Below are 26,385 nucleotides of genomic sequence, written 5' to 3' on the forward strand. Positions count from 1 at the left end.
GTTTTCATGCAGATTGTATAAATAGATAGAATATGATGAAGTATATTCTGTTCTAGTTGATATTTTATGTCTAATAATTAAATTAAGGTATATTTTGTTGATGTTTACTCACCAAACTCTGCAGAAAAGAAAAAAATAAAGAAAATACACAAAAGGGGCGTGAAACTTATCTTGTTTAATCAAATTCAAAAATAATTTGGCCGTTAAAGAACAGTTTTGTCCGTTATAAACCTCAAAATTCAAATCTTTGTTTTCAATCCCAATTTTTCTTATTTCTTAAAACTGAGAATTTCTGGACATAATTGCTTATCAAATTATTGATCTTTTGTTAGTCTACAGCTCAAAGTTATGAGCTCAACATGTCATGAGCTCTAAAATTGTCCTTAAAGTTCTTAAATTTGTAATAAAATATCACCCTTTTGTAGAAGGAATTTACTGTAAACATAACCTATTTGCTAAGATCCAGTTAAGAGGAAATAAAACGATCAATTCTAATGTATGTACAGTAAAAGAACATAACAATTACCCCAACTGCCTACTTCCCTAAAACAAATTTCAACAATCACGCTCTTTACAATCATTGTCGAAACATCCCATCTAGAACCTCCATTCGCTCCTTGTGGTCAATCTTTTATTGCCTTTCCCACAAAAACATTCTCCAGTATATATCTAAATGAGCATTTTTATATGCACGATGTGTCATGCTACTGCTTTTTATGATCTTATTGTTTATTTTTCTGAAAAGCTTTTTTGTGTATAAAATACAACAGTGAAAAATTGTATAGGACTACGAGTAATTTGTTTTATTCATTGAGGATAAAAACGGCTATAGACACATTTCTGTAGCTGTCGCAATTCATTATGTAATCAAAAAATTATGAAGTGTTAAATTACTCTAATCTCGTGACAAACAAATAAGAAAAATGGAAAATAAAATGATGAAAATGAATTTGATTAAATAACAAAAAAAAAAAAACAGCAAATTGAATTTCACCTTCGGAGTGGGATTTTTTTTGTGCAAATCTGATGATAGATGCCACTTATAATGTCACTTTGGTCGTTCGGCTAGCTGAGGTGTGAAATCTCAGCAATTAGACATCGAAGAGAGCTCGGGTTTGTTTTATTAGCTCATTTCTATCAAGTTAGTATGTTACTTGATATCCAATATTCTTAAGACATCGCCCAAATACGGTAATTAATGAATTTTTGATTTCATTTCAAAATGTAAACAACTTTTTATTCTTTAAGGTCCTTTGACAATTTGAATTTCAGAAAGCCGTTAAATGAAAAATGAACTGCATGATTTGTTTCTTGCTGGATTTTATTTTATAAATTGAGGAAGTGATTTGGATATTACTGGATCTTGTTTTTAGAATAGGAAAGTGGGTTACATCCTGCTGGATCTTGTTTTGTAGGTCGGAGAAGTAACTTGGATCTTACTGGATCTTTTTTTATTTAGACATTACTGTATATTGTATTGTGGGTTGAAAGCTTACTTGTATCCTACAGAATTTTCCTTGTGAGTCAATTACTGATCACCTGGCGTAAATGCGCTTAAATTCCTCAATCAATAACACGTAAATTTTCAACATTATTTTTTTGAAGGGGATACATGCTGTCATTTATATTTGCTAACATCCACGATCTCCCCAATATTTTTCCTGTTGTTTGGTGCCTTTTCATATTTTCTTTCTTCATACCAGTGTCATGATAAATGACGGTCCAAGATATATTTGATTGTTTCAATTATCCTTGAGCCTTGACAAAAAATAAAATACGGAGAGACGGAGAGATTTTCATTTTCTATTGTTTTTGTGCCAGCAAGAAAACTTTCCGAGTGAAATGAATAGCACTCTCATGGGAAATAATTTTTTGTTGTTGCTGTGTATGGCAGCAATGAAAAAACACAAAAAAGCAAGACGCAAATAAGTGCTGAAATTTACATCAAACTTTACTCACCTCACGTAAAATTTTCTTGTAATATTTCTTTAGGATTAATGTTCAGCATAATGGTTCACATTGAGCAAGATTCATTTCACTTTCAAGTTTGTTCCTTAAATGTTTGATATTTTTTTCCGAAAAACATTGATTATGGAAATGTTCGTGTTAGTGGCAATTCTGACGTTTAAATGAAAGGATGTATGAAACAAGTTGCAGCTCTAAAATTAATTGACACGTGCTTTAATACTCTCGATGCAGGATCGAATTAAATACTATATTCTATTGCTGATGTCTTACTTACGAATTTAATGGGAAATTCTAAATTGCCAATAAAATCAAATTTGTACACAAATCTTAAATAATGGCTTCTTTTCCCTCTTGGGAAAATATCCAAAAAATTATTCAAATTCTGAAAAACCGTTAAATTTCAAATATTTTCTAGCCGTTAAAATTAAATTCTTTTATTTCTGGCATAACCATTCCGCGTCAATGATTCATGCCTTTAATACACATTTTCCCGTTATTATATTGAACAACACCAAAGATGCTTCCTGCCTTTTTATATCAAATTGTGCGCCGAAAATTAGAAATAAAGCAACGCAAAACCCCCTCAAATTACAAAAAATGTCAAAATCATCCCTCAAACTGATTTGACCATAAATGCGCTTACAACTGCCACACATTTTCCGAACCCTCAGCAATTACATGAGCAAATGACTTAACAGTACACACAATGAACAATTTGGAATATTTCCTCAACTGAATAATTATGTTGCATTTAAATGACGGAAAATTGATGTTGAAAATCTAATTTAATATTCTGTACACATAACATAGTTAAAGTTATGATCTTTACGTGATTCTCATGCATACACATACACAAATGTTGCTGCTTTTCTTTAGAAAAAAGATATTTTTAATTTTCCGGAAGTTGTAACTGAATGCTTAAGACTTAATTAATAGATTTATTGGCATAAAACATTTTGAGGCTGTACAATGCATTGTTATATGCAGCACCATACTCCATGTCCATTTTAAAAATGTATGTAAAACATATAACAAAATAATTTAAACAATACAATCTAGCATAATATGCTTCATAGAATCTAATATCCGAAAAGAATATTCTTAAATAAAGTCTTGTATCCTCCCATGTCAGTTTAGTTCCAATCGACTAGAATGGGATGTGGAGTTTGTTTTTAGTGCATTTTTGGTACTTTTAATTTCATTTTGATCGGCTGTCTGGGTGAGGCGCGATATCTCAGCAACTAGACATTGTAGAGAGCTCTGGTTTAAAGGATTAGCTCTGTGCCATCGAGTTGCTGGTTAATTGATTGCTTTAGTAGCTAAGAATCACGAATAAGTGCTTTAATTAATGATTTTAAAATTAAATATGCAAAAAAACACGTGGAGTTTAGTTTTAAAAAGTTTGAATCTTTTTTGACCGTTAATTTTCAAAAAGAAGATGACCGTTATTAATCAAATACTAATTGCTGAACAAAAATGCGCTTTCAAGTCTTTCAATTATGTTACGAGGACTTCCGTCACTTTTTCCAAACAAAAATTCAATATCAAATGAACTAATAAACTAATAACCTACGAGATTTTCCTTCTTTATACATTCACGACACGTCTGCAATGATGCTTTTCTCGATTTGCAGCAATAAATACCAAATTACCGAAACTTTCATCAGTTCACTAGATTAAAGCTGTACACAGCAAAATATTTTCATTGTGATTTCACTTCGATTACTAGATACGATTGCTATTTTGGACTACAGTGAATACATATCCATTCATATCTCATCTACAGTCTTTACTGTCTCTTTTTTTTAAAAAAAAAATGTGCATACATATTTTTATGTATTTTCACTGGATGTATGTGATGTTCCTTTAATTTAACCAATTATTATATTTTTGAATTCGAGCTTCTCTCTCATCTTTATCTCTGTTTAATAATATCGAGCATAAATTGAAAAATTTATTCGAATTCACATTTGTTATTAATATAGCGAATTTAAATTCCAATTTGCATGCATTTTGTTTTCAATTCTCATAATGAAGTCGATAAAGCCATGAAATTTTTTATTTTGTAGCTTCTATGTATTTCACTGCATGCCTGAACAGTTTATGCTTTATTGTTTACTATTTAGTTTTAAAGTCACTATTTTGTGTGTTGAACGGCTTAATATTATTGATGAATGTTGTTTAGCATGAATGTTCAAATTTTTGCCTAAAACACTTCAATTTCTTTGTTTGGGAATTGTATGGTTTTGATGTTGATTCTGCATTTTTGCAGAAATTTGTTTAATTTTGGTATTTTCCAAACTTCTTAATGATTGAATCAGATTGTTAAAGTGCCTCACTTGTGCCTCACTTATAATACTAAGCAGATCACGAGAAAAACACTGAAATTCTAACCAAAATCCAAATTTATCAAAATCAAAATTGTTCAAAAAATCCATTCAATTCTCTTTAAAAACCCCATAAATGTCAATTCAAATTTAAATTTCAAAATTCCGTTGACAAAAAAAAACTTTTCCTACTAACTTGAATGAAAATATTTTTTCTAATTGAATAACTGACATGTCACAAGTGTAATTGAATGAAAAAATGAATACCATAACATAACATAGCATAGCTTTTTGTTGAATGAAACATTTGCAGTGCTTCTTCTAAACCCCTTAAAATTTATATTTTAGTGAAAACTTTTGGCAAAAATTCAAAAAAAAAATAGTCATTCACAAAGGAATACAATCGAGATTTCAAACCTGACAGATTACAAATGAGAGAGATAGCACCTTTTTTAAAAAAAAAATATAGTGTAATCAATGTTTGGAAAAAAAACTTATTTTTCCACCTTCGTCTTTCGAGTTGTTGAGCATTTTGGCAAAAATTCGCACATAAAACATGTTAAGGGAAACTACAAGATGCTAGGTATTAATGAAAAAGCCACTAAATCAGACAAATTTATGGTAAACATATGCATATTGTGTTACAGCCAACGAGGAAAAGAAAGCTCCTGTTTTGATAAGACAAAGATCCTTTTGTGGCATATTTAAGACGTCGAAAATCGTAAATTAAACAAATCCGAGCGTGATACTTATTTTTTTTGTGTTGTGTCTTGTAATATATACATAGGTAAATGAATTCTTTACATACGCTACTTTACGTCTTCTATGGTGCACCACACTTCTCTCACATCTCCTTTACTTTATAGACTTTTTTATGTTGTTTAATTTACTGCCATTCTTTCTGCTGTTATTCTAGGAAAAAGGAATGAAAAAAAAGAGTTTTTTTTTGTTGATGGGGAAATGAACAAGGAAAAGAAACAACAAGTCGTAAAAAATTTGTATGAGCTAAAAAACAAGTCTTTTGGAGATGATGATAAAATTTCTTAGTTATTGGCGCATTTTTAAAGCCAGACTGGCTTATAAATCTTACAAATCTTTAAATTTGTCTGCAAACTTTAACTCAAGAGTTTGTAATTCAAAAGATGCAGATGCTGGATTTAGCATTGACGATTTTTGTAGCTTTTGGTAATTGCAGTTCAATTAAATGTCTTTATTTATTCACAATGATGTTTATTCTTTGGAGTTCAAAAACGGACTGAATTTTTCTTTAAAAAAGGGGTTTTAAACTATGCACAATAAATATTATTCAAATCTAAAATGAACGTTATGAACGTAATTTTAAATATGAACAAATCTGCTCATGCATCAGTTAAAGATTGACTTGTTCATATCTTCTAGTCGCTTTATGACTTTTTATGGCTAATCCTAAGTATTGGAATCAACTTATTTAAGAACATGCTCAACAGAACAATTGACAGACACCCAAAACACCCCTTAAACACTTTTCTAATCACCGTCAGATAAGTTCGTTAAAAAAGAATGTTAAAGCATCTTCATTTTCTGTGGTTTATAGATGCTCTGATTATGATGAATCATTAAAATGAAATATGCATGAGCTCGTGAAGTGCATTTTGATTGTAAATTTAGACAAGAGATTTATATATGTGTGAAATAATGAAGAACTTAGAAGACATCATGCCATAAAGAAAAAAAAATTATTATAAGTCGTTAAGACAAGGAAAATTACTTTGATGAAGAGCTCTTACATTAGTTGCATGCATTAGTCATCCTTTAACTTAGTGTACCGAACGGTATGGTATGGGAAATTACATTTGTCGTCGTCAAAGTATCTAGTGTCCTCTGGACAATTTCACGTATTGCTGTTAAGGGGAGCAATTTTTTCCATTAAAGGAACTTTTTGAATAAGCTCAAAAAGTTCAGATTTGAAATCTTTGTTATCAATCAAAAATTTTCTTGTTTTCTTCAAATTTACCATTCCTGGACATAAAAGCTTGTCATGTTGTCGATCTCTTGTCAATATACAGATCTAAGTTATGTATCCAACATGTTTTGAGCTTGTAAAATGTTCAGAAAGTACTAAAATTTGCGGTTTTCTAAAACTTTTGGAAAAAAAATTTGATGCACTAAAATTAAGAATTTTCCGTACAGTACACCGGGCTTGCAGCATCAATGTATTAGCAATAAGACGCGAAGTTGCTCTGACGACATCGGAACTGCAGATTCTACGTATTTATAAAGCAAAAAATGCTGTTTTCTTAAATTTAAGATTCTAAATTTAAAATTCCTTCTAAAATAAAGAAAACAATTCCAAGTTGACAATTGTTAATTGTGCTTCTCGGGTGTATATTGAAAGAAGGACTGGGAAAGACATCCAGAATGGATAAAACCTTAAGAAATATCAAATCTTTAAGATTAAATGTTTACAGTAAAGCATTTTTTAGCGCATTTTTGAATTTTTTTTCAAAAAGGTAGCTTATTAAATCACTTTGTTCGTTCGGTCGTTCGGCTGTTCGGGCGTTCGGCTGACGCTAAAAACTTTTTAACTAGACATCGTAGAGAGCTCGGAATGGTTTTAAAAGATCAGTTCCATAAAGTTATTGCGGCGCCGGCCATTTAAAACTTCCAAATCAAAGCATAAATACTATAATTAACAATTTTTCATTTTCATATACAACAACAACAAAAACATCAACACGTTTTTTCAGTGCTTTTGAATGTTTTTCAATGTTCTTCGATGTTTTAACAATGTTTACTGAGCAATGTTTAAATTTTTTTTGACCGTTATATGGTTTAAATTATCAAAATCCGTTAAATTATGAAATTCTTAAATTTCTAGTATGGTGACCTGTAATTAACTAGATCTTGTTTTGTGGGTCTGGAAGTGACCTCGATCCTACTGGATCTTGTTTTTGTGAGTCTGGAAGTTATATGTATCCTACTGGATCTGGAAGTGACCTGGATCCTACTGGATCTTGTTTTGTGGGTCTAGAAGTGAACTGGATCTAGTTTTGTAGATCGAGAACTGATTTATTAGTCAATTACTGATCGCTGGGACAAAAATGCGCTTAAGTCCCTCGATCAATAACACGAGGACTTTTGTAATTTTTTATTATGGATATAATGATACATATTGTGTATTAGGGGTTTCAATCCCGGGACAAAATCTCAATCCCGGGATTACGGGATTTGAAATCTCAATCCCGGGATCCCGGGATTAATCCCGGGATTGGATGATGAAAAAAATGTCAAGTTTTTAGTCGAATTCAAGTGCAAATGTAATACTAATAGTTTTATTAGAAATTTTAAGGATGAAAAAAATCATTTCCAGTACACAAAAATGTGTTCTAAATAGTTAACAAAACAAATTAATGACAAAAAATTGCCAAGATTTGTGATTTCAAAGCCGAAATCAAGATGTCAATATCATGCTTTCTCAAAATCTCAATTTCAATAGATTTTTGAGATCGGGAATAGAAATTTCGGGATCTGGGGATTTTTCGGGATTCCCCGGGAAATCCCGATATCAAGAAAGCATAATTAACACAGAATTTGCAAATAAATTGCACAAACAAATAAATTTAATTTCTGGCCTTTTAAAATATTAAAAATTTAATATGAATTTTTAAAAAAAGTTTCAATCAATTTTTGTTATTTGATACTGTAAAGCCTCATTTTTAACTTTAACTTCAAAAATTGTGGATGAAATTACTATATTATATTATTAGACATGATTTTTAAACGTGTGGTTCTTAATTTTTTTAAAATTTTAGACTTTAAACTTGAAGTATTTGTATCAAAATCAAATGAATTCTCAATCCCGTAATCCCGGGATTGAAGCTTCTCCAATCCCGGGATTTCGGGACCGGAAAAACGTCCGGGATCCCGGGATCCCGGGATGCGGGATCCCGGGATTGAAACCCCTATTGTGTATATATAAATGCCTTATCTTGTCAATTTACTCTCCATGCCTCATCTCTTTATCGTATATAAAACATGTTATCATCTGTAGGAAAATCATAAAATATGGAAAGGAAAATCATGACCTTAAATCGTTAGTAGAGTCAGTTCTCTGTGAACAAGGAAAAGAAGGCATCATCTTAAAAGTATATAATTTTTTTCATCATCATAAGACAACAACATACCCAGATAGAATAAGAACAATAAGAAGGAACGTCGTCCATTAAATTTTCATAATCATAAAACGATAAACATCATCAAAAATTATTGTTTGCTCTTTCCAAACAAGACTTTTTTTTTTGTGGTTTTTTGGTATCATCTGTTAGAACTATTATTCTATACACCATGAGTTGTTTTGTTCAGAGATTCATCTAAGATGATGACTGGGGTGTAGTGAACGAGGGGTATCATAAAGATGGAAAATGCTTATGTATATATGTTTTGTTCTTTCTTTTTTTGTTGGGAAGAAATGAAAAGGAAAATTTAATGGCAATGTTGAGAAAGTTTAATCAGATTTTCGAGGGTTTTTTGTCATTTCCATAAGAAGTTTATAATTCATGGATTGGGGCGATTTTCCTTAAAACAACAGAAAAAAAAATGTTATATTCTTATGATTTAGGAGATAAGGACGAAATAAAAATATTACCGTACATCAACAACAGGAGATAAACGATAAAAAAATATGTTGAAAAGTTAATATAAAAATATTGTGAAGCATACTTATTATATGCTTGTGAACGGGACAACCTGAAATAAGTTATGTCAACTCGTTTTGTTCTTGTGTATTTCCCCAGTATTTCCAATAAAGTAATTGAAAAATAAATCCATAGCCGATATTTTTATTCCTACTTTATTCCTACCTATGCCTCCCTCATTGCCTAATTCTTAGCAACAGATTTAACTGCAGTTGATATACCCTCTGCCAAACGTTTCTTTTACCGGCGCACTCTTTTTTGGCCAAAAACATCTCTTTTTACCTTTACTTACTTACTTACTTCCACTTGCCAATTTCCGAAACCAAGTGCAATACTATATCTATCGACAGCTTCCTTCCAAGAGTTCTTTGGACGTCCACGAGCTCTTTTCCCGTCCAGAAAGTCAGGGAACATAGCTTTTAGTTTTTAAATATACACGATTTTTAGAATTTTTGTATGAAATTATATACTTCACAAGAGCAAACATTTTGTATGAAATTATATACTTCACAAAAGCAACAATTTTATATGAAATTGTATACTTCACAAGAGCAAACATTTTGTATGTAATGATATACTTCACAAGAACAAATCGAGCATGATCATAGGGCATGAAAGAACTGAGTCCCCAACAAAGAATACACTGCCCCACTAACCCCCTTCAACTCACCAAATGTTCAGAATAATGCCAGTTGAGATTCCCACCTTAATAAGCCTTAATATAACTGTAACTTAAGTGAAAGCTGAGTGTTACATAAATTTTTAATATTTAGATTGAATTCAACACATAATTTAGACAAGTTTTTATTCTTAATACTAGTAATCGATTATATTTGTCAAAAACATATTGAAAATGAACGTGAAACTTTTGGCAAGTGCTGTCTCACTCATTTTGCAACGATGCGATGATTACATTTATGAAAAAGTCATGAATTTAAGATGTGATGAAAATTGATATCTCATGTCGTTGTCAACATGCAGCGATGTTCAATTTAAAAATCCGAGAAGTGCATTGTCTCCTTCATGTTCGCTGTTTGTTATTATGTCACTAATATTAGTGAGATGAGTAAGTTCATTTGTTTGAGGTATCAGCAAATTTACTTCATTTCCATCAAGACTCGGTACATCGTCAAGTACTTTTATAACTTCATTGGCGTGTGCTACATGCTCAATATCTTGATGATGTACTTCTTCTATGCTTACATTACGCTCTTCTTCTATTTCCACCTGATCCAGTGGATTATCAAACTTGAAATTCTTATCAAATACATTCATATTAATCTTGTATTCTCCTGGATTGATTCTGAGGACACTAGCTGAATTTTTATCAATCACATGATGATGGACATTTGGATGATTTTCATTGTTTGTTATCAACTTTGGAGTAAGCTTTTCGCATTGCTGAACAAAGCTTGATAGCTCTTTGAAGAATACATTAGCCATGTCCTGATTGTTTTTCTTTTGACGAACTAATTTCATTAGATGGGAAAACAAGTCACTTTCCAATGAGAAGACTCGATGACTGGGATTTAATTTCAGATGATGATTCATTTTGTTCTTGCCGAGATAAACCTTTTTGCAGGTAGCACATCTGAATTCTGAAGAGATTATTCTCTGTTTTCTAGGTCTGTCAACTTCCTCAAGTGGTTCCGTTGGAATCCTTTTAATACCTTCTATTAATTTTTCAGGTCCTTTTTTGTGAAGTAATTGAGACTCTTGATCAATTTGTAGCATTTTAGCTACTTCTGTGTTGAATTTTATTGACCTTCCATACTTTGTCTTATGGATTAATATCTCTTGATTCAATGGATTAGCATGGAACTGATCATAGCTGTAAGTTTGTAAGATTTTCTTATCCTCATTTCTAGGTCTTCCAACCTTCCGTTTAGGTGGCACTAAGTCAATATTTTGCATAGATTCCTTCTTTTCATCCAGTCCCAGCTGTGATGGCTCAATTATGTTATAATTAATAAGCTTTGAGCTTACATGATTGTAATAGACGACATTCTCAAGTTGATTCTTCGAGGAAGTTTTCATTGTCAGGAATCCGTTTTCATTTTGTGGCACGACACTTGATATTTTCTTAAGTATCTTTAGCTGCTTCTCATTTATGTTTTGCAGTCTGTGAATGATAAGTTAGGTTTAGATAATTGGAATTTAAACAGGAATTTAAATCCTTTTTTCAGAATTTGTAAGGTTTAAGAACACAATTCTGGATCTCAAGAAGCTTAATTAATACTCACAGTTGTAAAGACTTAAAATAATCAGACAGATTCAATTCCTTTTTTGATTCACCGGAATGTTGTTTTGGGATGTTTACTTTTTCTTCTGTATTGTCATTTACAAACAGCGACTTGTTAAATATGCCGGAGAATTTAGAATTGATTGGAGATAAATTATCTACATCCTTATGACAGAGAAATTTTACGGAGCTATTTTTATTCATCCTTACTGAGATTTTTAGAATTTGTAAGTTTTTATTTACATGTAGTTTGTTTTGTTATGAATTAAGCCGTTCTAACAATAAATAGGGACTTCAAGGCCGTCTTGATCATTTTATTCAATGTTTGTTTTCTTCGATAATATACAATTTGTTAGCCGAATACCATTACTGGATCTTATTAAAATTATTGAAATCATGGTTAATATGATTGGTAAGCATGTCAAGAAAGTGACAATTCCTGATAAGCACAGGAAAATGACAAAAAAACAGTTTTGCCGGAAGTTTTCGAAAAAATGCAGTTTGATGTCCCTAAAGATGATGAAATCGGAAATTCAAAAATATTTTGACGGTTGAACGATTTTAGGTATGATTTCATGACTAATTCGATGTGTAGAAGCTGTTCGCTGTTCAGATTACAGAGATTAATGTGTGGAATTTCACAAAACGAAAAGTTTTTTTGAGAAATAATTTGTGTTTATTAAATTTATTTAAGCCAATTATATTGAAATGGCTAATGTATTTATAATACTACGTGATCGCGATGATAAAAAGTCATCAGACATCAATAAAAGAAGACAAATTCCACTTCAAAGTCTGTACGATTTGAAAGCCTTTTCGTCCAATGAATGTGATAAAAATTTAATGGTAAGTCAGCTATTTAGCCATTAATATGATTCATCAACCACCAAGTCCGGTTAGTTATAATCTATAGCAGCTATAAAGGAACAAAACAAAAAAATATTTTCGTATACAAAATGGAGTGAGAATTCAGGTTACGGAATCTAAATTTCGGAACAACTGACGTAAACAAGAAAGAATATTTCCAGATATGATGATAATTAATCATTAATATGTCTTATTTCTTAAGATCCTATGTCCAAATCTCATTTAAATATCATATTTACGGACTTTAGAATCATAAAAATCAAACTTCCAGTTTAACATATTTTTTTTAGATGATTATGTAGGACAATCTACTGATAATGTGAAAGTTTCTAAAATTAATTCACTTTAATTAATGTTTATTTTCAGATGGTAATGGATTTAGGACAAAAAGGATTAATCTTTGATCGCGATGTAATTGAAGGTGAAGCCTTAAATGATTTTGATGTTAAATACAGGCTTTTGAAACCATCAGAAATCAGAAATTCACTTACAATAACGACAAGCGAATTCCAGAATGTCTTAAGTCAGACAGTTCCATGTGTTGGATGTCGAAGAAGCGTTGAACGATTATATACGACCATAATGTCTAATAATTATGCGACATTAGATCCAATAAGAATAAAAAATGGAACATTAACTGTATGCGATAAGTATTTACAATCATCCCAGCTTATGTGTACCTTGTTATATGAGCATGATATTCAGCTCAATGAGTTGCTTGAAAATCAGCCGAGAAATAAGAAAAATTCTAGATGCAATTTACATTCACTTGAATCATTTCGGCCCTTTGCACGTCCATTCTCAGAAACATTTTATGAGACATGGCAGTGTATGAAGAAAAATTGTAAAGAAAAGATTACTGTTGTTGAAGCATTGGAATTGCATGCAACATTAGATGACTATTTGAAGAAGCATAAATTTTGTCAGGAATGTCGAACAAAAGTTGAAAAGGCATTCACATTATTAATGAGTGAATCGAATCCAACAAAGAAAGAGAAGGGATATGTATCGGCTATATATAGTGGAATTAAGAGATGTCTAAAGGATAAACATATTCATTTACCAACGGAAACTGAGTATATTGATGATTTAATTAAACGTGCAGAACCGGAAATTATTGGAAGTCATTCACGTCATCGTGAGCGTCATGCAAAGACTATGGAAATAGCCCAAGAAGAAGTTTTAACGTGTATTGGGATGTGCATTTATAACCGTCTTAAAAAACTACAGCAATGTGTTAAGGAAGAAGAAAATGCTTGTGAGCTACTTGCCGGTGTTGCTGTTCACGCATTGTGCCGTTCATTTGATGTGGCTGTGGAAAATAAACGCGGTGTTAATTTAGAATTCATTTATAATGAAATTTCACGTGATGAGCGCCCTAAAAAGCGTAAAATTAATAAGAAACGTAAGAAGCAACGCAGTGCTGACAAGAAATCAAAAGATGATGATGATCAAGATTTATGTAGCTGTGATCCTGAGCTCGTTGTCGATAAATGTGACAGTTCATCAGACGAATGTCATAATATTGACTATGAAGAAATGAATTCGGACGATGATGATAAGGACAAGATAATTTTATGCGATGGAACTATTATAGATGCCGTTGATTTCATTTCACCTATACTAAATACAAGTAAAATGTCATCAATTACGGCTGAAGATAATCATATACACAATAATAATCATAACAATAATTCGGATGAAGAAAAGACTAGTTGTTCTCGAAGTGCTTCTATTGAAAATTTAGAGACTAAAATAGATACATTATCGGTAACTTCCTGTCATTCGTGTCATGACGATGGTGAATGTGCTCAGCGATCAATTGATGCCGGATATAGTTCAGAAACTCAACACGAAGTCTTATCATCATCCAATAATAATTCGTCTCGGACATCAAGTATTGCGAGTACACCTGAAGGTAGTGAAGTGGCCTGTTCGCATTTTTGTTGTCGAGCCGTCAAGGAAAATGAGATCGAAAGTTTCTTAACACTGGAACAGATGCTTGTAAGACACGTAATACTTTTTTTTGTTCTAGAATTAATTTACTTATAAATGTATTTTTTTGCTTATATTGCAGGACGAGAATTCAGAACCGACAGATGAAAATGAAGTTGAATGTTTCATTCCGGATTCAGAAATAATAGCATGGAAAATGAAATTTAAATCGCGAGATGATATTAAACAAAAGCGGGAAGAATTACGGGAAAAACTACTGAAAAATTTTAATGAAATGTGTCAGAAAAAGTTGTCATCAGCAAAGTAAAAATGCTCATCATTTATAGCATCTTCTATAATATTGGATAAGGAAGTGAACTTTATTGAATGATTGCTGGAAATGCTCAAGTTTGCAATATTTGTATGAAAACCTCACAAATGTTTTTGCTTCCAATTAAAACCTTTCAAATGTTTGATAATTTCCGTTAAAAATTATTTTAAATTAAAATTGAAACCTTACAACAGTTTACATTTGATATGTAAAAAATTCAAATTTTTTTTGTTATTTTTTTAATATCTTCATTTCCAACAATCATTCCCAAGTCAAAATTCACTTCCTGCTATTTCCACTTTAAACAAAACCTATTATATAAAGTAAAAAAAAGTTTGCGACTGAAGACAGGAAACCGTTTTGATTTTAGTTCCAATATCTTTTTCTTTGCCATAAGCATTTTAGCTCTAAACAAAAAGTAAAACCTTTTTCAAAAAATCAAAACAAAAAAAAGTAAATGAATTAAGAGAAAATAGGAAACTTTTGGATATGATGATATGTTAAACAGCTTAGGATGTTCAAGCAAAAAAAGTTTTTCTAGTTTTTTCCTAGACAAAAAAATGGTAACTATAAAAATTTGTTAAATCATAAAGCATTATATTTGATTTTTATGCATAAATAAATAAATAAGGGCTAAAGTTAAAACAAATAATTCAAATTCCACAACCTTTTCAGTTTATTTTTATCATTTATTTAGGTATCTTTTAATCTTTTTCAGTTCTTAAAGAATATTTTGAAATTCTAAATTTATTAGATTAAATCTTGCAAAAATGGAATCAAATAATGAACATGTAGCAAGTTGATCGTGTTTTTTACTTTTTTTTTTTATTTAGTGACACAGAGAAGCACATCCTCTCTAATGAATCTCATCAACAAATTTTACGTCTTCTACTCCTCTTTTGCTGCACGTTTTGAACGTTGTCTAGGACTTTGTTTTGGTGAAATCTTTCCTTTTGGCGAGCTTTCTGTAATTCCAAAGTAGAATGTCAATAATCAGGACTAATATTCAGCAACTATTACTACTTACGTAAATTACGGAGTGTTTGGGCTGGTAACCAATCGTAATCGATGTCTGTGTTATTTGATGTTCCTGTTTCAACTTGTTTGCGAATATTTTGTGATCGCTTCTTCTTTCCGAATGTTCCGAGGAATTGTTGTCCAACAACAAGCAACAAAACAACAATAGCAGCGAAGAAAACGTAAAGGAAGAAAGTTTCTCCGTCAAGACCTTCGTCTAATTCAGTGATAAGTACAGTTTCGTTGAAAACTGATTCAACGAATGGAGATCCATTTGAGTCACGGTAGTTGATAGCAATGTTAAGACCGAATGGACGTCCAGCAAATGATTCTGATGGCATGAATGAGTATGAGACTGTTGCTTCACTTTCTTGCTTAACTTCGCGGTTATATGCAATAGCTGAGAAGTTCTGGATGTAGTAGTTGAAATCCATTGGATATCTGAATGAAGCCTCGACACTTTCAATGATGAAATCATTCTTTCCCTTATTCATGAATCCAATCAAAAATTCAACTGGAACTCCACCACTAAAAAAAAGAAAGTTTTGTTATTTTTTTAGTTATAGTAAATTATAACTGTAAATCTTACGGTAATTCGAGTTGTGTGCCTGGATTGTAGAGTGGACGGACAAATAGAAGATGTGTATCTGCATCAGGAGATGTTGTGCTGGCTTCATCAGGTTCCACATCATCGCCAGTCATTGCATTTTCTTCATTATCTCCTTCATTTTCAACATCTACTAAATCCTCATCAATTTCGTCCTCAGCTCTAGCATAAATCTTATTTCCTGTACAGCAAACGATAGTTTATTAATTAAAATATAAACTTAATTAGCTATTTCATTCATAAAAGGCGAAAAAATTGATTAACTTTGAATGCGTGGCAGATAAATCTCTTCGTTGCACAAATCTTTACATTTTCTTAATTAAATCATTTACTTACCGCTATCAATGAATAACAATAATGTAGGTAAAACAAAAAGGATTAAAAGTAATGAACTCTTCATGATTTATTGTATTTAGATAATTTTTATATGTCACTATTTTAACACGAGAGAAATATGAATGAAGAACAACTGTGCTGTTTTGCGGCAGTCCGTAGAAAAATTCCAACAAAACTCCAACGAGACAATTTCCAGGGCGTTGCTTACTCACTTAAAATGACTTTTTCTGACATGTTATTTTAACTTTCTCGTGCTCAATCAGTTTATCTACTCATTAGATCTTGACATTTGTTGGTACCTTGGATTGCATTGCTGTAATTTCACCAGATAAACTAAATTAAAGTAGATTTTCGAAATCAACGGTAAAATAACTTTTGAAATTCTATTTTTGACGAAGCAGATTTTCCCCTGAATTTTTTGAAATCGTTTCGGTACCGACTTATTTTGAATTTTCGATAATCGTTAGAAAATTATTCGAAAACATAACCATTGTCAAGATCTCAAAAGAAGATTCTCTAATTTATTTTTAAATAGATGATTTTTATTGCCTTTTAATACTATTTTATTAAAGAATATATTTAGTTTTATTATTATTTATTAACAAAATTAGCAAAAATGTATATTTTCCCTGATGAAATTATGTTGATAATTTTGGGTCACATAAAAAATGATTGCGATAAAGTTAAACTAGTAAGTACCCGATTCTACCGGCTGATGAGTGAACTGCACATCTGTGAAAAACCTCTGTTTATCTCTAACAAACAGGTATGTTTGGTTTTTAAGCTTTTCGATATTTTTATAACTTACAGTAAACATTTTAGTTACGGAGCAAAGCATTTTACAATTCGATGGTTTTCTCTCAAAAAAGATACAAGATAATGAAACTAAATACAAATAACATTAGAGCACGGAATTCTTTTTGGAAACTGATAACAATCTGCTCACTTAAAGCCCATTCAATCACAGAATTAGAATGGAAATCAGCAAAAATGACAACATCGGAAATAATTCTGATTCTTAGCAATTTTGAGAAACTAGAGAGATTAGAGTGTGATTCATGGAAGATAAAAACAGAGTATTATGATCAACCAATAGAACCAACAAACTCAAAAAAATTTAGTACTTTGAACATAATTAATTGCGATCAAGCATCAAATGACTTTATCATTGGTTATTTACCGGAAAACAGCTAACGTTCAAATTCCAGATAAAAAAGTTTTTATCCAGTCAGGAGTAGCTCAAATTGTTTCTATAATAGCTACTTTAAGTCGTTTGAACAATGTTGATTCCTTAAAAATTGTTGAGAAAAATGGCAAAGTTCTAGTCACATAATTGAATTTAATTTATCTTTCTAATGTCTTTAATTCATCAAATGATCGATTATCAGCAAAGTTTTATTCTTTTAAATTCTAGTTTGGCTACTACTAATTTAATTAAATTAACTCAGATATTTCTAATATTTATGTTTACATTTAGCAAAGACACAAACAAGATTCTAGTACGTCAAATTTTCAAAATTATTTAACTCTTTAAATGTAAAAGTAAACTCTTGTCATAGTTTTAAGCTCTTTAACGATACTTATGCATAGATGAACCTCTTATATTCTTATACTAAAAATACTCAATTTTATTGTAGATGTAGTTTTGCAATACTTTACGCAAGATTTAGAAATAAACTAAAAATAGAACTAAGCCTACCTAAATGAGAAAAAACAGTCGAAAAAAATTTGAAATTTTTCGAAAAATTAAATTCCAACAAGACAATTTTCAGGGCTCTGCTTACTCACTTAAAAAGTCTTTTTGTGACATGTTATTCTGACTTTCTCGTGCTGTATCAGTTTATTTACTCATTCGATTTTTTTCATTTGTTGGTATCTTGAATAGTAATTTCATCGGATACATTGAATTGAAGTAGATTTTCGAACGTTAAATGGTATTTTTGACGAAGCAGATTTTCCCCTGAATTTTTTGAAATTTTTTCGATGCCGACTTATTTTGAATTTTCGATAACCGTTTGAATTTTTTTCCATCAACATAAACATTGTCAAGATTCCAAAAGAAGATTCTCTAATTTATTTTTAAATAGATGATTTTTAGTGCCTTGTAATACTATTTTACTTGTGGATATATATAGTTCTATTATTATTTATTAAAAAATTTGCAAAAATGTATTTTTTACCTGATGAAGTTCTATTGCAAGTTTTCCGCCACTTAAAAAATGATTGCGATCAAGTTAAACAAGTCTGTAGGCGATTCTACCTGTTGATCTGTGAATTTTACATCAGTAATACACCTCTATTTATCTCTGATAAACAGGTATGTTAGTTTTTTAAGCTTTTCGACATTTGTATAATTTACAGTGAACATTTCAGTTACAGGACAGAGAAACCTACGATTCGATGGTTTTCTCTCGAAGAATCTTCAATAAAATGGAACTAAATACAAATCATATGGAATTTATGGAATCTTTTAGGAGACTTAGAACAATCTGCGCACTTAAAGCCAAATCTATCACAGAATTAGAATGGCATTCAGCAAAAATGACACCATCGGAAATAGTTCTGGTTCTTAACTTCTTTACGAATCTGAAGACTTTAAAATGTGATTCATGGAAGATCCTTACAGAGTTTTATGATGAACGTATTGAAATATCAGCATCAAATTCATTAAAATCGTTCAGCTTAATTAGATGCGATCAAGCAACAAAAGCATTTTTTATTGATTACTTACCGACCAATTGCTTAACAAAACTTGAAACTGATTTTTACTGTCCATTCTTAATATCGTGCCAAAGTGAATTGAATGAGCTAAGCTTCTCGACTGAAGAAATGTCACCAGAATGGATATCAGTTCCTTTAAAAAAATTAACTGTGAGTTTACAAAGGTATAGAACTGATGGTCAACCAGTGTTACGTCCAATTCTACAGCAACAGCCGAATTTAATCAGTTTGAATATTTTAAGCTGCAATGGAATATTTGATGGAGATGATGACTCATTTATCACTATGTGCAACCTTAAGCATTTAAAAGTACTAAAGATGAATATTGATGACATCAATCATATAGTCTTTAAATCGAATTTCGACAAACTTGATAAATTAGAAGAACTGCACATAGAGTCAGTGGATGGTGAATTTCTTCCTTTAGTACACGATATTGAGGAATTGAGCAACACAAAACTTGAACATCTGAAGACTTTAACCATTGATGTGTCACATATCGGAATTCCAATAGATCGAATTGAAAAAATGGGCATAAATTTTCCTAAATTAACAAAGTTATCATATAAATGTGAATATCCACTTCCTATAGACAAGTATTTGAACAACTTCAATGCATTAACTGAACTCTTGATTAATTATCATTATGGACAGAATTTCGCAGAAATGTGCAAAAATTTGGACGATACTACCTTTCCACTCCTTAATCGTGTTGAGCTAAGAGGATTCAATTTCGGATCAGATGCTGATACAAATGAGCCAGCATTCACCAAATTAGTCAAAGCGTTGCCAAATGTCACATTTATGGCAATAGAAATCAATGTTCCATTGAATACAAGATTATTGGACATTAATCTAAAGAGACTTCCAAAACTCAAGATTTTTAAGGACATTCAGTTTATCCATCAAAAGGAAAATTACGAAAAATTTGATGCTACTTGTATTAATTATTTTTTGGGTATTTCTAAAAATTATGAGGAATTTCAAGTAGAGCTAAAGCTTAAAGCTATTGATATGGACCTCAATGAAATGATAAACAAATTGAAGACGAATTTTAAAGTTAAGCTGAAACGTTGTATTTCTGTGATAGTCATTAATTTACAGTCAAAGTGAAATTATTTAATTGATTGAACATTGTTGATGTATATATTAAGTACCTATTTATTGTTATTAGCAGTTATTAGATTATTTAGAGGTCCAATTTTATGTAACTTTTAAAACTTGTTAGATTTATTTATTTTATGTTAGGTATTTAATTGTTTATTTGTTAAATTATTTATGTTTCTAGATTCTCAATTTTATTGTAGATTTAAGTTTGAAATGTTTTACGTGTGATGTGGAAATAAAAATATTATTAAATAAACTAAAAATAGATCTAAGCCTACCTGAATGAGATTCAACGGTCAAAAAAAATTTGAAAAGTTTCGAAAAATTAAATTTCTAGAAGCATTTTTCAAAGTTTGTCGTCGAGCATTAATCCTCAATTATCTCTGTGGATTTTATACATAAACACATAAAAATAATAATATTAAGTTCAGTAAGTTGTAAAATATCAAACAAATAACGATTGAATTGTGAACAATAAGAGAAAAGTGGATTTTCAAGAATTTGAAAAGTGACCACACCAATAATATATTTAAAGTATTTAAAAGAGTGATAAATATTGGTTAATTTCGTTAAAAACATAAACGTAAGTACATTATTGTGATTATTTAATAGCATTTGACTAGATAAAGTCTTTAAAAATTCTTGAAAATCAAGATTGCACAAGTTTTTTGGTTAGATAAATTTTTATCAAATTTCGCCATCTTTATTTTCTCATTTCTGGATCATGAATTTTGTTAATTTTTGTCCAAACTTGTCATTTGATGATCCAAATAACGACTGTCATTATTTATTCAGTGCACACATAAATAATTAATCAAAATAATTACTTAAAAGTCAAAGCACGCTATAATAGTAGAAAAAATTTCAAAACGTACATCCAGTGGCCAATTATAATAACATTTTCTTTTGTTTTCAGCATATACACAATACACGAATATGACGGACGCAGATGATCTGGATTATTTGGAGTCGCTGCTCGATGAACCATTTAAGCAAAAGAACGTAAGTACAGGAATTTTTAACTCTATGATACACTTTTTAGCGTTAAAGTTCATGTCTTTTAAATATATATATATTTAATATATTATAACAATGATGTGCACTCAATATGAACAAAAACTCGTTTTTTATAGACCAAGTGCAGTATACTCTTCTTCGTCTACAGCAATGATGGGCAAAGGTATTTTTTGAGTGAATTTGAAATGTTGAAAATATGTAGAGTTCAAAATACTCGTACACGATAATGGATCTCTTATCAACTTGCTTTCTATTGCTAAATACATACATACATAAGAAATGAAAAAGATTCCGCGATCTTAATAACTTATTCTCCATCTCAACGAAGTGCTTTCTTATGTTTATTTTTATTGCTATGTATTGTTTCTTTATTTTTAGACAAAGTTGACATTTATGTAAAGGCTTCGAGCAACATAATCAACAACGTTTAGCTACATTTTTTTTACCAATATTTTCATATTTGATTTGTTTAATTTTAGACTCGAACTCGATTTTGAATTTGCCTGAGAAAAAAGTATTAGTGATTATTAGATCCAGAAGCCTGATGTGGACATAATCTCCTTAAAATATCTATATTTTTTTTATATTATCGTTATTTCTCATTGAATCTCTAAAATAGGTGTTTCTTGAATAATATGTATGAGAGAGGATTTCGATGCTTTTCGTCAACAATCGTTTGATAACAATTTTGTTTTGTCTACTTCTATACCCTCTATACACAAAAAAAAATTAATTATCTTTCAATTCGGATTTGGGGAAGAATAACATATGTACTCTTTCATTATTATATTTATAGATATCTCGAATGAGTTTGATCTGACATGATAAATGAAGAAATAATCTCTCTGGGTAATTACAAAAGCCAATGTTGTCATAATGAGCAACATAGACTATTTCTCATAAAAAAAACAAATTACATTAAATATGAAAACTATGACAAAAAGTTTAAAACGCGAATTTATTATTTTGCAGAAAGAAATGCACGGTCGTTAATATAATATAAATGTCTCATTGCCTATTACGTATAAAAAATCGCATTCAATATGAAATAAAATAAGCACGTATAGAAACAATTGGTAAGTGGATTACAAGCACTATTCTCGTTGGCAGGCATTAAGTATAAACCAGCGAATTCGGAACAGAATGATTGTCCCTCATTTTTGTTGTGTCTGATATCAATTTTGCCAATTGCTGCATTCATTGCACAACACCGATCATGATTTGAAAAGCAAAAAACAAAATTCTGAGCAGCATAAAATACGTGTTGCTCGGATATCCTTTTTTTAAAAAACTGAAAAAAACTTTTTTGTTTATTTTTAATGGCAACATTCAATTATTAATCATTTATCTTAATTTTTCTTTTAATTTTTTAATTTTTACATCATCCTGCTGATTAAAAATATTAATTATGTGAACCTGCGATCGACTAACTTCTGTTCGGAATCGTCAACGAATAAAAAAAAACTCAACTTTATTTTATATTTGAATCCATAAAAAATTGATGTTTCAATGTGTATCACAATATATAGGACAAAAACGATGGAAGAAAGCGCCGCTCAGATTCACCGCAAGAAAAACGTCGTAGATCCCGCGATAGGAATCAGGAAAATGGTGCCGCTGTAGAACGCTCAAAGTAAGTTTACATACTTAAAACCATTTAGTTCTCTATTTTTAACAAATATTTATAAACATTGCAGACGAAGTCGCTCAAAAGAAACTCGCCACAAGGACAAGAGCACAAAAGATGATGAGAAACACAAGAAAGACAAACGTCGTGATCGATCAAGAGACCGTGAAGATCGTAAGGAGAAGGAACGAGAGAAACGCAGTCGTTCGCGCGACAAACGTGAAGCTGAAAAAGACAGAGACAGAAAACGTGAACGTTCGAGGTCAAAGGAGAAGCGAAGACGCTCAAGGTCGAGGGATCATGAAGAAAAAAAACGTTCAAAAGATCGTGATCGCGAACGAGAACGCCGCGACAGGGATCGTGACCGTGAAAAGGAGAGGGAGAAGGAAAAAGAGCGTGAACGTGAACGAGAAAGGGAGAAGGAGAAGGAAAGATTAAAGGAATTGGAAAAGGAACGAGAAAAAAAGCGTAGCCGTTCCCCAGACAGAAGGTATGATAAAGATCTGAAATATGTTAATTTATGTATGTACAGCATGAAGTAGAACTGAGTGATAAATTCTTTCAATTTTGTCATTTGGTGGGAAATTTAATGCTACATCAAAATACTTTAGTTCCATTTGATTTAATTGTGATAAATTTTGTCGCAATTTATTATTTTGTGAAAAAAGTTACATTTTGTGCTAAAAATGATGCATACGTAAATTTGAAATTCTAAGCTTTCCTGTTAAATTAACTTATTGACTTGTTTTATTGCAGACGAAAACGTTCATATTCACCAAGACCGTTCAGAAGAGGTCGAACACCGCCAAATGGTTTAGGATATAGAGATGATTCTCCATTTGAGGAATTATCACCAGAAGAGCGTGATTCACGTACAATATTTTGTATGCAATTGTCACAACGAGTAAGAGCACGTGATTTGGAGGAATTCTTTTCAAGTGTCGGTAAAGTCAGAGACGTTCGTTTAATTACATGCAATAAGACTAAAAGATTCAAGGGAATTGCATATGTTGAGTTCAAAGACCCAGAAAGTGGTAAGTACAATAATTATTGAGTATTTAAATGCAGGAATTCATTTGTGGTATTAAATATTTTAGTTGCACTTGCTTTGGGATTATCTGGTCAAAGATTGTTAGGAATACCAATTTCTGTACAGCACACGCAAGCAGAGAAAAATCGACTTGCAAATACAACGCCACCAGCACCGCCAAAACTTCCAGTTCAAGGACCTATGAGACTTTATGTCGGGTCACTCCACTTTAATATTACGGAAGATATGCTGAGAGGAATTTTTGAGCCTTTTGGAAAAATAGATAATATTCAATTAATTATGGACGCAGAGACAGGACGAAGTAAAGGATATGGATTCATTACTGTAAGTATTTAATGAATTTTAAAATTTCTGCATGCCCTTGACCTTGGTTAATCTGATTTTATAATCACTTGTGGTTAACTGAGGGGATGAAGTGTGCTACATGAAAAAATCTTGCTCTGACTTAATATTTATGCCGCATTTATTATGATAATGCGTCGTTGAAACAGTTATTCCAAACATTAAATCAATTATTAAATCCTTGGATTTATTTTAAACCACGGATTAAACTTAGTTCTAAATTAATTAATATTCTCTTATTTTTACAGTTCCACAATGCAGACGATGCCAAAAAAGCATTAGAGCAATTAAATGGCTTTGAATTAGCTGGAAGGCCGATGAAAGTAGGAAATGTAACAGAAAGGTTGGACGTAACAACACATCACGCATCACTAGACACAGATGAAATGGATAGAAGTGGAATAGATCTCGGAGCAACAGGACGATTACAATTAATGTTTAAATTAGCCGAAAATGCTGGGCTAGAAATTCCTCAAATTGCCGCAAATGCATTACTTGCTTCGGCGCCTCAACCAGTCTCACAACCTGTTGCTCAAGAAATAACGCCGCCAATAGCAACACAATGTTTCTTATTAGTAAATATGTTTGATCCAGCTACAGAAACGACATTAAATTGGGATCAGGAAATAAAAGACGATGTTATCGAGGAATGTAATAAGCATGGCGGTGTTTATCACGTATATGTTGACACTTCATCATCAGAAGGAAAAGTTTATGTGAAATGTCCTTCAATTGCCACAGCTGTACTTGCTGTAAATGCCCTGCATGGACGATGGTTTGCAGGACGGGTTATTACAGCTGCTTATGTTCCATTAGTCACTTATCATCAACTATTTCCTGACAGTTCTACTATAAGTACCCTCTTACAATTATCAAGAAAATGAATTGATTTTTAAGCATTTTTTTATGTAATCAATTAATCCTACTTCTATTAACCTCCTCTATTTTTCTTTTAAAAGTTTCACAATTTGTTGCATAACTTTGAAATGAATAATAAACAATATTTTTTTGTAAAAATAAATAAGATTTATTCACACATTATTTTACAAATAAAAAATTTATATAAAAAAAAAACTTTTTTTAAAAAGTACACGCTTTTATTCATGAGTGAACTAAAAAGAAGAAAATAATTTTTTCCCGGACACACAAATATAAAACAAAATTTTTAACTAAAAATAAAAGCGTGGGGCGCTCATAATAGACATAATGTTATACATTCTTAGTTACTTGGACATAGTCTTGAAATTGTATAAATGTCAGCGTTTACCATTTACAGTAGTCGACAGAGCAGACAATGAATATTCTCATTTTCATGAGCGTGCTAATATGTATACTCAATTAATGTAATTGAACATGCTCAACTATATGACCAACCTCATGAGCATGCTCCTTGTCTGTTCAGGATACTTGCTTACAATTTCCTAATTATTTTTGTGAAGTAATTTAACTTTTCTTTTTAGTGCTAAAATAGAATCTTATCAATTTACATATTAATACCTATTAGAGGAAATCTGCTTGTTATACCTTGTTGAGCAGTTGGCTTGAATGTCCAAGTAACTAAGAATGTATAACATTATGTCTATTATGAGCGCCCCACGCTTTTATTTTTAGTTAAAAATTTTGTTTTATATTTGTGTGTCCGGGAAAAAATTATTTTCTTCTTTTTAGTTCACTCATGAATAAAAGCGTGTACTTTTTAAAAAAAGTTTTTTTTTATATAAATTTATTTTATCCTTTTTAGTCATATCAAGTAATAGATTTTTCGACCCATGTGTACTCAATTCGTTTACGTAAATACTTAAAATATTTCGGTGACGGTTCACTTCGCTTCGCTTCGTTCGTCCGACTGTGTATAGATCACAGTAATGTCGGACTCCACTTCGCTTCGCTTCGTTCGCCCGACTGTGGATAGGTCACAGTAGTGTCGGACTCCACTTCGCTTCGCTTCGTTCGCCCGACTGTGGATAGGTCACAGTAGTGTCGGACTCCACTTCGCTTCGGTTCGTTCGTCCGACTGTTATTAGGTCACAGTAGTGTCGGACTCCACTTCGCTTCGCTTCGTTCGCCCGACTGTGGATAGGTCACAGTAGTGTCGGACTCCACTTCGCTTCGCTTTGTTCGCCCGACTGTTATTAGGTCACAGTAGTGTCGGACTCCACTTCGCTTCGCTTCGTTCGCCCGACTGTGGATAGGTCACAGTAGTGTCGGACTCCACTT

At 31.4% G+C, this 26,385-nt stretch overlaps 5 protein-coding genes across 6 annotated transcripts; 3 read left to right on the plus strand and 2 right to left on the minus strand.

Annotated features, from left to right (window-relative positions):
- Window positions 1-9,756: 9,756 nt before the first annotated feature.
- Window positions 9,757-11,471, minus strand: LOC139087029 (uncharacterized). Its single transcript, XM_070635717.1, has 2 exons — window positions 11,212-11,471; window positions 9,757-11,090 (listed from the first exon to the last, which is right to left on the minus strand). Exons 1-2 carry the CDS (start codon window positions 11,412-11,414, stop codon window positions 9,956-9,958), a joined length of 1,338 nt encoding a protein of 445 aa, XP_070491818.1. The 5' UTR covers window positions 11,415-11,471; the 3' UTR covers window positions 9,757-9,955.
- A 353-nt stretch (window positions 11,472-11,824) lies between these two features.
- Window positions 11,825-15,001, plus strand: LOC139086979 (gametogenetin-binding protein 2-like). The gene is made up of 3 exons (XM_070635652.1): window positions 11,825-12,056; window positions 12,444-14,081; window positions 14,155-15,001. Exons 1-3 carry the CDS (start codon window positions 11,919-11,921, stop codon window positions 14,338-14,340), a joined length of 1,962 nt encoding a protein of 653 aa, XP_070491753.1. The 5' UTR covers window positions 11,825-11,918; the 3' UTR covers window positions 14,341-15,001.
- l(1)G0320 (signal sequence receptor subunit 1 l(1)G0320) lies at window positions 14,996-16,728 on the minus strand. The gene is made up of 4 exons (XM_070635655.1): window positions 16,304-16,728; window positions 15,950-16,148; window positions 15,371-15,888; window positions 14,996-15,308 (listed from the first exon to the last, which is right to left on the minus strand). Exons 1-4 carry the CDS (start codon window positions 16,365-16,367, stop codon window positions 15,232-15,234), a joined length of 858 nt encoding a protein of 285 aa, XP_070491756.1. The 5' UTR covers window positions 16,368-16,728; the 3' UTR covers window positions 14,996-15,231.
- Window positions 16,729-18,365: 1,637 nt separating this feature from the next.
- On the plus strand, window positions 18,366-20,209 carry LOC139087030 (uncharacterized). 2 transcript variants are annotated; one of them, XM_070635719.1, is made up of 2 exons: window positions 18,366-18,620; window positions 18,683-20,209. In XM_070635719.1, the coding sequence occupies exons 1-2, from the start codon at window positions 18,471-18,473 to the stop codon at window positions 20,135-20,137; spliced, it is 1,605 nt and encodes a 534-aa protein (XP_070491820.1). In that variant the 5' UTR covers window positions 18,366-18,470; the 3' UTR covers window positions 20,138-20,209. The 2 variants fall into 2 exon arrangements, with proteins under 2 accessions (XP_070491820.1, XP_070491819.1); XM_070635718.1 differs by having other exon boundaries at window positions 18,370-18,620; window positions 18,677-20,209.
- Window positions 20,210-20,457: 248 nt separating this feature from the next.
- Caper (RNA-binding protein 39-like protein Caper) lies at window positions 20,458-25,143 on the plus strand. The gene is made up of 7 exons (XM_070635738.1): window positions 20,458-20,714; window positions 21,048-21,133; window positions 22,678-22,781; window positions 22,846-23,265; window positions 23,532-23,809; window positions 23,873-24,150; window positions 24,417-25,143. Exons 2-7 carry the CDS (start codon window positions 21,068-21,070, stop codon window positions 25,050-25,052), a joined length of 1,782 nt encoding a protein of 593 aa, XP_070491839.1. The 5' UTR covers window positions 20,458-20,714; window positions 21,048-21,067; the 3' UTR covers window positions 25,053-25,143.
- Window positions 25,144-26,385: the final 1,242 nt, after the last annotated feature.

This window comes from Chironomus tepperi, unplaced genomic scaffold, assembly GCF_022539635.2.
Source record: "Chironomus tepperi strain 1889 unplaced genomic scaffold, CSIRO-AGI_Ctep_v1 contig_93, whole genome shotgun sequence".
NCBI classification, from domain to species: domain Eukaryota; kingdom Metazoa; phylum Arthropoda; class Insecta; order Diptera; family Chironomidae; genus Chironomus; species Chironomus tepperi.